Source organism: Salmo salar, chromosome 02 (genome assembly GCF_965601325.2).
Source record: "Salmo salar chromosome 02, fSalSal1, whole genome shotgun sequence".
Lineage (NCBI taxonomy): Eukaryota > Metazoa > Chordata > Actinopteri > Salmoniformes > Salmonidae > Salmo > Salmo salar.
In genome coordinates, this window is record NC_138292.1 from 60173583 (window position 1) to 60187885 (window position 14303).

Consider the following 14303-nt stretch of genomic DNA (forward strand, 5'->3'; position numbering starts at 1 on the left):
ACTCATTGACCTTGTCGTGCATTCATAGTCCACATGCATACTAGTACACTACAACTGGGTACAAATCAGAGAAAGTAGGGTCTGAATATCATATTCCGCAACATCCTCCAAATCCATTTCTACTATTGACAGGGCACTGATTCTGTGTGAATGGATGACGTGTCCAGACTTGGATGTGAGATGATGGGGTGTGAGACTGTACCACCCACTCAAACACATGCAGGTGCACACACACACACACACACACACACACACACACACACACACACACACACACACACACACACACACACACATATGAAACACATGCCCACGTACACACACACACACTCAGCCAGGCAGCCATCTCTTCAATCACCATCACTCCCATCATCATGTCCATCGCTGTCTGTGTGTGTGTGTGTTTGTGTGTGTGTGTGTGTGTGTGTGTGTGTGTGTGTGTGTGTGTGTGCACGTGCCTGTGTGCACACTGGGGGAAGAGCTGCTTGATAAGTGTCTTCCAGCCACATGGGGCCTGTCCATCACAGGACCATTAATCCAATCCAAAATGTCTGCTTTAATGCAGTGTGCCACGGAGAGAGGCAATACTTAATTTATTTTAGGTCTATGGTAGGACGTCAGGGGATTTAACACTTTAGGCCACCAAGAGAGGTGAAACATGGGAATGATATTGGAATTCTATACCAATGATGGAGAATGAAACGTTAAAAATACACATTGGGAATTGGATAGCCTACCACTGATCACAGTCGTTAAAAAAATACCCTTAGATCGGTTTTTAATCTGAGGTCGATCTTTTAGGCTACTTGGATGAAAGCCAAGAAAATATTTGTATATCTCTATTTATTGTATCAACAACTCTTTATGTATGAATAGAAGAAAAAAAAATGAACAACTGTCAAGGTGGTTTGTGTTCATTTGTATTTCCCTCTATGCATTTAAAAGCTTATCAGCACAACAATTATCGCATACATAATACATAGCGTATCACCTCCAAACAAACAGCTACATTTCTGGCGTGTTTGTGTTTCCCCCGATGTTACTGACATTGACCGTTTGCACAGTCTATAGGGACCTATGCCTTTTAAATGGTAATACTCTTATTTCTGATGTGTGAAGAGAACATAACAGTATGTCATTATGATAACCGTACCTAGGCTATATCTTTACTCTAGTGTTCTTCACTGGTGGCATCTCAAGTTATGAAACATTTTCATATAAAAAAAAATATATATTGACAGCGTCAGTTTGGCACGGAGGCACGTTCTAGCAAGTCCCAGGTGAACTTGAGTCTCTTTTAGATCTCGGATGTATCACGTAGGCTAGTGAACGACCTCACATTGCTTATGATGCTCTCACATCACATGTAGAGAGATCATTTAAAGCAGTGGTTTCAAACTCATTCCACGGAGGGCCGCCTGTCTGCGGGTTTTTGGTTGTTCCTTTCGACTACGACCTAGACAAACAGGAGAGGGGAGTTCATTACTAATTTGTGACCTTAATTCATCAATCAAGTACAAAGGTGGAGCGAAAACCCGCAGATACTCGGCCCTCTGGAATGAGTTTGATACATGTGATCTAAAGCATATATTCTATGCCCATATAGAGGGTATTTAAATCTTAATAAACAATACCTCCATGTGATCCGTGACATTATGCATAATTGGGGTTTAAGTAAAATGTTCTAATTTCGGAACACCCCCCCCCCCATAAGAGCAATAGCACGCCTATAACTTTAAAGCAATTAGATATATTCATAATTAATATAACCATTCTCTTTCATCTTCTGAGAAATGTGATTGAGTAGTTGACTCTTATGCACAGTAAACCTAGGCCTACTGGTAGATACAATCTACAGCTGTTCGGGATATTGTTAACAAGACCATAGTAATAGCCAACAACATTGACAAAGGAATCATATACGCAATAGTATTTAAAGATAGATCGAATAAAATGACTAGTATGCACGATAAATGCTAACAAATTATTTATTACGAAATTATTAATGCATTGTTCTGGGCGAGGGGAAAAACAGACGCCAGAAGAAATGTGGCCTATCTTTTCCCTGGATACTGCCAGCTCCTCCCCCGCGCGCGCAGGGCTTCATTCGATCCAAATCCTTCATCTGGGACCACTTCGCCGAGTCGCACTTTTTAACGCTGCAGAGCAATTGGACGAGCCGCAACTTGCGAGGAGTTCTGTTGCTTAACATCAATTACAGTCACAAAGGGAAGAGAACAAGAGAGTAAAAAAATACTTGTATCCAGACTGAGCATCTTTCTCTGCCACCAGCTATGGAGAGGGGGGTCAGATTATGCCCTATTTGGCACACCAGCGTTTTTTGGTTTCTGCTTTTGATAATTCTATCTTTCTTTCTAGCCGCTAAATCAGAGATAACATGCAGATCATGTCAGCCGGGAGATAAGGGGCGTATTAAGGAATTACTGCTTAAAACGGACACACGAGAATTCGCAACAGGGTACGGAGGGGAAGTTATTGGAAATGGAGACGGGACAACTGCTTCACGGAGTTTAAATTCTGCAAGCGCCGAAACTCAACAGCTTGATTGTGAAGCTGGGTCCGATGAATGCATCCAGGGGAAATACATCTACTCAAGGCGAAAACGGAATACTGACATGCTGCTCCGTTCCAAGAACGCACTACTCGATGGAGGAATGCACTACGGTGGTGGTAAACAGAGAAAATTCACCCGGCGCGGTGAGTACAAAGTTTCCAACCTGAAAATGAACCGTCATTCAGGCAATACAGATGTCGGGAAGGCTCGCGCATATTTAATTCCCGGCATCTCACACAAGCACCGAGTTCGTAGGGACAGCCCGAGAGCTAATATTGGGGATGATAAAGTGAAGTCCTCCGGCTCACCCCAGAGAAGGGAGACACTGCCTCTGAGTTACTCGCGAGAGGGCATCACCTCACCGGCTGGGCGCAGCAGAGTGACACGGTCCGAATTGCGATGGAGCAACGAGGACAGAAGAGCGGCCAGTTCAAGGCAGGACGAACTCAAACTCACCAGTTCAACCTTCGCATTGACCGGAGATTCCTCTCACAACCAAGCCATGGTGCACTGGTCTGGGCAAAATAGCAGTGTAAGTGAATACTTGTACAGTTGTTTTAAAATAATATTTGGTCTATGTAGCCATCAGTTTGACTTTGGTGAAATTGCCAATAACTTAGGCCTATGAAAGGTGTGTGGGTGCGTGCGTGTGATGGAGCGCGCATAGAGTGTGAGATTCCCAGGATTCATTCCGAGGCAACTGTGCATGCAGTCATCCCCAGTATAATTGCCAAACCCTATTCGACATGCATCTCTTTTGTTGTTAAGTGATATCATCAAGTGGTTGAACAATCATCGAACAAATCATGGCAGAGACACTCAAGACAGTTAACACAATCACCTCAGCATTTACTTATCAGTTTCCCCATGCTTTCCAGAGAGAATCTGTCTGACCCTCCTCCCAATTCCTCATTACCCACACTTAGTCCTGTCTGTAACGAAACTGATTTCATTTCAACACATCACCAGCCCCCAGTCAGTCATGGCAGAAGTGACATCCCCCATGCCTCTAGGTGTTTCCGAGTGGGCTTGAAAAACCAACTTCCAAAGTTTGACCTTATGCACTTGAGGTGGGGGGGATATCAAATACATGACCTATTTCTTCTGTCGAGGCAGTAGTTAAATGGTCATCCTAGTCTCTTGTCAAGGGTTTCCCAATACAAAGTGGTGCACATTTTTGTTCCTACCCAGCGCTAACACACTCTACTGAACTGTACTCTATACTGTATTGAACTCTACTGTACTATACTGAACTGTACTGTACTGTACTCTACTGTGCTGAACTTTGATGTCCAAACTTGTGAAACATAGACATCTATGATTGGTTCAGATTTTGTCCGGTTTGAACTCTACTCTATACTGTAGTGTAATGAACTTTTACTGTTCTGCGCTGTACTTTACTGAGCTCTACTCTATACTGTAATGAACTCTACTGTTCTGCGCTGTGCTGTACTCTACTGAGCTCTACTCTATACTGTAATGAACTCTACTGTGCTGTGCTGTACTCTACTGAGCTCTACTCTATACTGTAATGAACTCTACTGTTCTGTGCTGTACTCTACTGAGCTCTACTTTATACTCTAATGAACTCTACTGTTCTGTGCTGTGCTGTACTCTACTGAGCTCTACTCTATACTGTAATGAACTCTTACTGTTCTGCGCTGTACTCTACTGGGCTCTACTCTATACTGTAATGAACTACTGTTCTGCGCTGTGCTGTACTCTACTGAGCTCTACTCTATACTGTAATGAACTCTACTGTTCTGCGCTGTGCTGTACTTTACTGAGCTCTACTCTATACTGTAATGAACTCTACTGTTCTGCGCTGTGCTGTACTCTACTGAGCTCTACTCTATACTCTAATGAACTCTACTGTTCTGCGCTGTGCTGTACTCTACTGAGCTCTACTCTATACTGTAATGAACTCTACTGTTCTGTGCTATGCTGTACTCTACTGAGCTCTAATCTATACTGTAACGAACTCTACTGTTCTGTGCTGTGCTGTACTCTACTGAGCTCTACTCTATACTGTAATGAACTCTACTGTTCTGCGCTGTGCTGTACTCTACTGAGCTCTACTCTATACTGTAATGAACTCTACTGTTCTGTGCTGTGCTGTACTCTACTTTGATGTCCAAACTTGTGAGACATAGACATCTATGATTGGTTCAGATTTTGTCCGGTTTGGACCAACCAAATTTGGTCTTATTTGGGGGCAGAGCTCATAAAAATAATAGCCAGTGTGTAGAGTGATACCCAGGGACCCATGATGAAATTCCATTTCTGTAATTCTGTTACCGGGTGTAAATTCAAGTCAATAGCTGTGTTCGAATACTCATACTAACCATACTATTTGTGATGTAAATTGAGAATGTAGTATGCTTATTGGTCATATTATGAATAGAGAGTTAGTATGCCAAAAGTTCCTGGATGTCGTACTACATTCGCCAAAATATGAAGTATACACGCAGTGGACACTATTTCTGTACTTTTAGGGCCGATAATGCAATTCTTCAGGAAATGGGCATGGCTTCACAACATTTTCAGATTTGAAGAAAATGGCGGAAAATATGCAGCTGAAGTCCATCGATAAAAATGAATTGTTTTAACTAATTATGACAAATGTTGAGCAATGTAATAAAGTAATGCTTCACGTTATGTTGGCTGACAATGTGTTGGCTACGCTATCCTTACGAACCACATATTATATCATTACAACATAGGTACTACCGGTATGTTAGCTAGCTACCTCGTTAGTTGGTTACTAATACATTGAACTTGCCAGTATATTAACTATATGCTATCTAACTAACTACCCAACGTTTATTGACTTGATTATTCACGTCATTCTTAGCTAAGTGGTATAGTCGTTGTGATTTCTCAATGGACATAAATTCGCTCTGGCTATCTACTCCAATTTCAGAGCACTCTCGTCTGAGTGAGCCAGAGCGCAGAATAACTGATGAATTTACGAACGCTCAACACCCGTTTAATATGGCTGGTGTCAGTAAACATCGGCAAAAAAGCCTAATTAAATTGTTGCCAGCAGCACAGCTGCAGTCACCAACGCTCTGGATAACATACAAACAGCCTAACCAGCTCTGCTGTGGCGAGAAGAGGTTGCATAGCAACAGAATCAACTTCCGGTAGACAGGCGTAGCGCTAGTATGCTCAACTGAAAGGATACCGTTTGTTTACAGTATACTAAAATTAACTAATAGTATGTAGTATATACTCATTAAGTATGTGGTATACAGTATGTTAGTATAGGTATTCGAACACAGCCAATGTGTCATGTCATAGCTGACACCCCGTTCTTTCTGCAGACATCGTTGAAACTTAATTCGAAGCAGATATTTACGATTTTGGGGGAAAACGTGGACACATAAAAAACGAAGGGAGATGTTACCAAACTTAGCATCTGCACAGTTCTTCAAGTAAATGTGTTGGTTTGTTAAACTTTGAAATCAATGTTTTTTGTTTGACATACATTTGAATAGAAAAATTTGAGTCTCAGCATAATTCTGTAACCGTGGAAATGCTCAGCAGCATCACCACCATATAGGCACATGGAACCTGTGCTGTTTTGTGATATGAATAGATTAGGTTCTAATTGTGCAACTGTGAAACAATTCCCCCCTCTCTTCTCACTTGTGACGCAAGCAACTTTGTAATGAGCAAGAATAGATCCCTTGCATTAAATATGTAGAGTTGTTGCTGTATGCAGAACTAAATAGAGACTCTTAGATTTTTCCCATCTGAGCACTAGTGCAAATAAACAGAAGAGTTGACGATGCTTCATGGAGCAGAAATGGAAGTGTCTGTCTGTCTGTCATTATATGGGATGTATGCTGCTGTATATCTAACCTATTGGGCATTTACATAGTTAAGGGTATTAATGATCCCATATGCTTTGTGTGTGTTTGAGCCAGATTGGAATATGAAGGAATGTGCCTTCTCATGATAGCCTAAGAGACAGTGGTGGATTAAGTGATGGAGGGATGGAGTCATGCAGTAGAGGCGATGAAGAGATGGGAGGTGTGTGTGTTTGTGTGTCTCTATCCCTCTCTCTCTGTGTGTGTGTGTGTTAAATACTGTATGATTTTACATGTAGATAATGGATGATTCATCTGATCATATCCAATAAGATGAAACAAACAAAAAAAGTTCAATTATGGAATAGTTCAATTATGGAAATGTCTGACTCAAAAAGGAGCTGAGATAATTTGTACATTCTGATCATTGTTAGGAGAGACGTTGGGACAAGTTTGGGATTTTAAATCTCATGGAAAGGTTACAGCAAAAACGCCAGAGTCCCAACGGGGATATGTGGCAATGGCATATTCCTTGCATGCACATAAAAGTGTGTCAGGAGACTGCATATTTACATTATTGAAATGTCAGGGCATTAAGTACTTTGCTTGTCACTCAAGATAACAAGATGCAGCCTGACACATAGTCAATCCATGTAACAAGTTTACTCCGCAGCTTTGGACTGCCTCGGAAGATGTAGAATGTGCTCACATGCATCATGGGTATTAATATGGATTGAGTGGTATGGAAGTCAATGGCCCAATGCCGAATGGACCCCTAAGCCTTTCGCCTTATGCACTTGTGGAGATCTGATAGGTTAGGTAGAAGTTTTAACTATATTTCTTACACCAATGAAATTCTCTCAGATCTCCACAAGTGCATAGGCTGTAGGGCTTAGGGGTCCATTTGAGATTGGGCCAACATAGTGTTGAAGCTTCATCCTTGAATTCATGTTGCCACAGTACTCCTCAGTATCGGGTATTGCTCAGAAACGTCTTCACTTTAGTCATTGCAGATCTGGGTTTAAATAGTGTTTGTTTTCTGTCAAATACTTCAGCTGTGCTTGACTGAGCTTGCCTGGTGCAATGGAACCAATGGAATAGTCCCAGAAGTGCCAACCCCACCCATCTGGGACTTCATGAACCCAGGTCTGAGTCATAGAACCAGAATCAATGAACCAGAACCAAAGCCAGACTTGAACCAAGCCAGGAGCCATACTCTGATTCCATTTTCCCAGTTGAAGCAGTTCTTTCTCAAGACAAAGACAAAACCCATACTGAAAATGAAACGAGTTCTTTGCCATACAATGATCAAACAAAAGCATTTGTCAGAGAAGTTTCTTTTTGAGCCGAACAGAAGAAGAAAATCAAATGTTTTAGTAGCCAATTAGTGAGTGAGTTGATTACATAAAGTTGGTGGAGAAGTGTGTTGTGAGAAACCAGCTCTCACCAGCTGTCTCGGTTTGACGACGGTCTCACTCTGGCTGTTCCTATGTGTTGAAAGAATCTATTTATGGTTCTGTACAGCAGTCGTCTCGTACATCAGTGGTGGCACATTTACAGCAAAAAAAGAGAGAAACAGTCCTCTTTCAAACTAACATCTCTGATGTTTTTCTACCTCATCAAATGTTCTGTCATTTGCTCGTTTTCCAACAATTTGATGGTGTCAATGGGTCCCGCTTGCAATAGTGGCCACTGCGTAGCTAGTCGTGTTAAACCAAGTACAACCTGTTATCCAAGATGGCTGAAAATCAAACAGGCAATTTAAATGAGCCGTATGCTAAACTGACAGACCCACGCAATCAGGGTCACAGCAGTTGAATAAGAGAATACAACCATTGAAATGTACTATTACATATTCATTGGCCCCGTCAGAGTGAAGTTTGCTGTTGCTATTTCTTTCCATTCATTTGGCACTTTATTATTATCCTGCACCACCAACTGTGCTGTTCCTGTATTCCCACTCCTCACACCCCAACTCCCATGTACAAAACAGTGAGTCACAGAGTGATATCACTTGAGTACGAACAACAATAACAGCAGCCTAACAAAGGCTTAGTGCAATCCACTCTTTCAATTATCCCCCATCTCCAAAAGGAAGTAGGTATAGAAACACATTTACTTGCATTGCAATGGGATTCCCTCCAAACTACAGTGGCTAAGGGGCTAAGGATAGGACTGAGCAACTGGTAAATATCTGGTCATATTCTATAACAGATACAAATATTTGTCATAATGTGCTATATTCAACAGTTAAATGTGGTGGTTGGTTGGTTGTTGTGGTACTGTACACTAATATTTATTTGTGTAGGCAGACATACCATCTTCTGATAACTACTGTTTCAATGCCATATGATTGACTTATTATTTTACTAGAGAACACTTCACCAAGCTCTGTCCCCCCCCTCCACCACCTCCCACTGGTAGGAGAGTTACCTCTGGTGTCTGTGTCTGTCTGGGATATTTGAGCCGCAGGGTATGTGCTGGGTCAGGCACTGATCAGGCGTCGGGCCCAGGGAGGCCGTCACGGTCCGCTAGCCAGCGTTTATTTACCGGTCTGGCTAACACAGCCCTCCCTCGTTTCCCTATAAACAAAACCCACCAGGCCCAGGTTTGCTCTTTGTTTCGCACTTTTCTTTCTCAGACAACTCCCAGAGGAATTATTCACAAATAATAAAGACGGCCTGAGTTGGAAAACCTTAACAAAATCTAGTAGCGATATTGAAAGCATCAGCTTTCCTTGTTGTTATAGAGCCCCAGACTCTGCATGCATGGACAAATAATAAAACAGAGTTTATATGTAATGTACCTGGGTAGCACTCTAATCCCACCCTAGGAGGCTTCAGGAGTGCACACTTCATTTCAGTAAGTGCCCTTCCCCATGCCTCCCACCCTCCACTCACACTCACTGTTGGATCCTATCTCAATCATATTTTGATATGATTTCATCATCTTTCATGTTTGCTTGCCCAGGACAATATTCCAGGTCCCTATAGTGTTAAGTGAAGTAGATTAGTTATTTACCAATAGAGATTGAATCAAGTAAAAGCCAACTGGTAGATGATGCTTGCTGAGAGCTTGGGGGTAAATAGAGTGCGGGGCTGTAAACACTGGTGGTTCAATTTCAAGGGTTATCAGTGTAATGCTTTGCTATTTCCAGGGGATTGTAGGTGAAATAATTGTGTTTTACATGCATGGTTTGGTGTCAAGAAGTTGGACAGCAGTGATGGGAAGCCATTGTAGCACATTACTGCTGTAAAAGAAAATATACTTATCTATCTTATCTGTTGTTAACTATACAATTTATTATTTAATTCAAACCGATTCATTTTGAATATGTTTACAGGTTTTAAAGTTTGCACTAGCCAATTCAGCTGAAATGAACAACAAAACATTTGTCTTATTCCTTTTTGAAAGTACTCCTAGTTTACCTTTTGACAAATGTTGATTTATTCGGATAACTAACTCGCACTCAAATAACAGTCAGTGGTGCAGTCATACAAGTGCTAGTTCTCCCTCTCAGCACATCACACATCTGGATTCCCTCTTCATAATATCTAGTGCCACGTCATATACCCAGGCACGTAGTGGTGGTGGTGGTAATGGCATATTATCCTCCCACCACTCTGGTTCTCCTCCTGCTGAGTGGTGGCATTATTTAAATCCATCTCACGTGCACACGCATGCACACATACACACACTGAGGCAGACGGCGATGGACATGATGATGGGAGTGATGGTGATTGAAGAGCTGGCTGCCTGGCTGTGTGTGTGTGTGTGTGTGTGTGTGTGTGTGTGTGTGTGTGTGTGTGTGTGTGTGTGTGTGTGTGTGTGTTTGTGTGTGCTGTGTGGGAGAGATGAGAGGTGTGCTTAGCAGGGCCATGCCATTAGAGATGCATTGAAGCGCGGTGCAAAGGCCTGGCTTCAAGGTGGAACACGAACAGGCTCTGTAAGAATTCATCACTGTTCGGATATCAGCCTATGATTTATGTATGTACTGAAGAGTAGGCAGACATCTGAGGATGACTAAAATATGGAAGGGGTTAATAAGAATGACTGAATTATGAATCAGGTTTTCCTTTTGCAGGTGTTTCAGGAAAATGCTAAATGACTTGTCAGTGAGTAGGAAATAGTAATATGTATATTTGTTGTGATGGGTGTTATGGTTGATGTCATGCATCAGATTAGACTACTTTAAAACAAAAACCCTGTTGACTTCTGGTAGAAAAGTCATGTGTTCACTATAATGTGGACACTGTTGATGTCCACACCTGCTTCCAAACTGCAAAAAGGCACGGAAAATGTGAATCATTGGCGGCATCATATTCTTACAATTACTTGAGCAGGGAAACAGAAAATGCATTATCTCAAGTGTTGGATTTCCTTGATTGCCATGTTATTGAGTTGATTATATTCTGTGTGCTCTGCTCTCCATATGGAATAGAATGGGCCCAGTGCAAAGTTTTCATATTAGATCCGTTTGGTAATGTTGAGTTTCACATTCAAGGCCTAGCCACTTTGGCAGTGAGTTGAGCCACTCATGTTCATAGCTCCTGTAAGTGGAGTTTGTCCTTTAACCAGAACTGGACAGAAATAGTCGAGGATCCAACCTCCCAGTAGGAGGATGGTTGAGTATCTGGACCGTTCATATACTCACACATCCTGCTAATCCCATTGACATTTTGGACATTTGATACAGCATGAGGAACATTTGATACATCAAGCCACATTTCCACGTCTGTCTTGCTAATCACATCGAGAAATTGAACGTTTTATACGTCCATCCAGCAACATTTTCCCCGGTTGCGAGATGAGGCGTTTGAACGACAGCTTTGTAAAGCAATCCACAGCAACAGCCGCATGATTCCAGATCTGATGATTATGTCCCTTCAGTAAATAGCTACAGAGAGATCGAGACGGATGAAGAAAAAAACAATATTAACTTTTATTGAATAGGTTGTTTTGCAACACACAGAGATGCAACACAGTCCTCCAGAAACATACAGTAGGCCTTACATCAAGATGCCAGAATGGGTTCAGCTTTCAGCTCATCTTCTTCTCTCTCCTTTTAATCTCAGGCAAATGGGAATGAATTGGGATGAATCGCTGTGCACAGAGTGTGTACACATTAGTAGTTTCCTCGGAGCTCGAAGCAGCTCGTGTCCCCTTTCGCCATTCAGATTGACAAGGATGATTGTTGGCAGCTATTGAAAGACAGTCGGAGGTCCTCTTTAGGCAGCCAGACAGTCCCATCTAGGCCCATCTCCGCACTGATCAGGTGCAGAATTGTATGTGGCACAAATTGAATGCCAGGCAATCTGTAACCCCGAGGAGTATGGCTGAAAGCGAAGATAAAAAATAAAAAAAAATGTTCAATGAAGAAACGCTGGGGAGGCAGACGGGGTGAAAGAGATGAGGTGGGATGAGATGACTGGCTCCAGTTAATTGACCAAGTCCAGATAAAGCAAGGAGACAGAGACCGGGGAGGAGGGGGGAATGGTAACCCAACCCCCAAAAATATAGAATGGCATTTGCTCTCCTTAAGAACCATCAGACCGACATGTATTTCTCCTTTCAATAAGCGGCTGGTTATGTCTGGCGCCGTCTATGGGCACAGCGACAAAATCAACCTTGTTGTTGCCCCACTTACGCTCTGGAAAACCGACATCTCACAATACACGGGACTTTCAGATTCAAAACAAAAAGCGAAGTTCTCTCTTCTCCTTTTACTACCACACCCACTGGAGGTAGTTTTAATAGATTACGACGGACGTGCTTTACAACGACTCTCTTTCTATGAGGACAGATAGGATGAATGTCTATACGTTCCCCTCTGTACGTGACTTGGCTCTGTATCAGCTTCTCTATGCTATTATAGAGAACATATATACAGTTTTTATTTGTCACCCATTTAAAAAAAAATATTGCACGGGTTAATTAAGTCCCCACAATATTTCTCCAGCTGCACTGAAGGCCATTCTGTTGCATCAGTGTTTGTGTGTGTGTGTGAGTGAGAGTGAGAGTCAAAGAGAAACATCGGTAGATAGAGGGCGAGACAGACAGACAGAAAGCGAGAGAAGGAAGGAGAGAGAGGAAGGAGGCCAGAAAGACTAATCAATCTTACATGTGTAATTGACATTCCCCCTAGATGTTATTAAACATGCAGCTCGCTTTTGCCCAGAACAAACGGAGAATTCTAGCTGCCCGCTTCCGTCGTTACCCGCCGACAACCACCTGACAACATTAAACAACTGGAAAAAGGTTTACCACAATGGTGTGGTTGCACACATAATGGATTGAGTACCAGCTATTGGTTACAGTATTTACTACAGTACAATACTGGATTGTGTTCCTGCTATTGGTTACAGTATTTACTACAGTACAATACTGGATTGTTTTCCTGCTATTGATTACAGTATTTACTACAGTACAATACTGGATTGTGTTCCTGCTATTGGTTACATTATTTACTACAGTACAATAAATACTGGATTGTGTTCCGGCTATTGGTTACAGTATTTACTACAGTACAATAATGGATTGTGTTCCTGCTATTGGTTACAGTATTTACTACAGTACAATACTGGATTGTGTTCCTGCTATTGGTTACAGTATTTATTACAGTACAATACTGGATTGTGTTCCTGCTATTGGTTACAGTATTTACTACAGTACAATACAGGATTGTATCAGCGAATAAAGCCATATAGAAAAAAGGAACAGGAAATCAACTAAGAATGAACTTGTTCATTTAGATAAGATCTCAACTCTTAAAGTGAAGAGGAGAAATTATGAATATGCATAAGTAGAATCAACAAATGAACATGATGGTTTATTTCTAGAATTAATCTTTTAGTGAATAAATTCCACTCTGTCTTTTATGGTATGTAAATTACATCCTATCAGATGTTAGATGAAAAAGCACATCAGCTGTACCTGGCACGCGTCGGTGACTGTTCACACTCTACTGATCATTTCAGTCTATATTCCCTTGGCAACATCCATATTGGACTAACTCTACTTACAATTTCAGTACACACTATTCCCTTGAGAATACTGCAGATTGGACTGTGAAGAAGTAACACTTTCAGCTGTCCTTTCGTGAACCTGTAAGGGCTCAATTCTTCCCTCGGTAGTTTTAGATATTCAAGTCAGGTGAGTGGTGGCCCTATTAGTAGATTGAATAGAGGTATTAATATTAAATGAGGATTTATGGAAGAAAAAAACCTTCCCTAGAATGCAACATCAGACAGCTGTGAGTGTGGAGAGGAAGGGCCCCCTGTCTTGAAAAGGCGAGAGACGTATCAAAGGCAGGTATGAATTAATATATTAAATAAATCATGCCCAGAAAATGTTCATTCCTTTTGAATCTCTAAGCTGGTGCGTGCATATGAAAATATACATAACTTTGAGGCGCAAAAACAAACCGATGTCTAATCTCATTGTTTACACAGTAAAATAATGTTTGTTCAGTGAATTAGTTCAGCATATTTTTGTGGTGTAAGAAATATGAGACTGACTGGGATTGTAAAGTTGTTTTTAGCGTTCTGATATGTGCCTCTGACCGGTTCCCACCGGATTTGATAGATCTTGAAACCGGGCCGCCATTTTGGTTCTGTCTTTGAAGTAAGGAATGGTTTGGATGCAACTGGCAGAGATAAGCCTGGTGCTTTGGCAGCTCCCATCTGTGTGAAACCTCATTGAAAGACACGTCGGAGACTGATGAAGACATCTGGAGATACTACCTGCCACATCTGCCTGCCACAACTACCCGCATCCAAATGCATTTACCTCAACAGGCCTCATCACTGCCGAATTACCATGTAGCCTTCAGATGAAGCTTTGATCGGGACGCTCTCAATGCCGCAGCTCCAGGAGCCAACCATCAGTCTCCATTAGCTGCCACCAAAGTGACG

General features: G+C 41.8%; 1 protein-coding gene across 2 annotated transcripts in view; it reads left to right on the top strand.

Moving 5' to 3' along the window:
* Positions 1 to 2122: 2122 nt before the first annotated feature.
* The window catches only part of LOC106586852 (VPS10 domain-containing receptor SorCS1), a 169905-nt gene continuing 157724 nt past the window's right edge, over positions 2123 to 14303 (top strand). For both annotated transcript variants that reach the window (XR_001324265.3, XM_014174576.3), the window contains exon 1: positions 2123 to 3107. Coding sequence is in view for 1 of the 2 variants with exons in the window: in XM_014174576.3 (XP_014030051.1) it covers positions 2295 to 3107 (813 nt within the window). In the remaining variant the exon portion in view is untranslated. The remainder of the gene's footprint in view (positions 3108 to 14303) is intronic.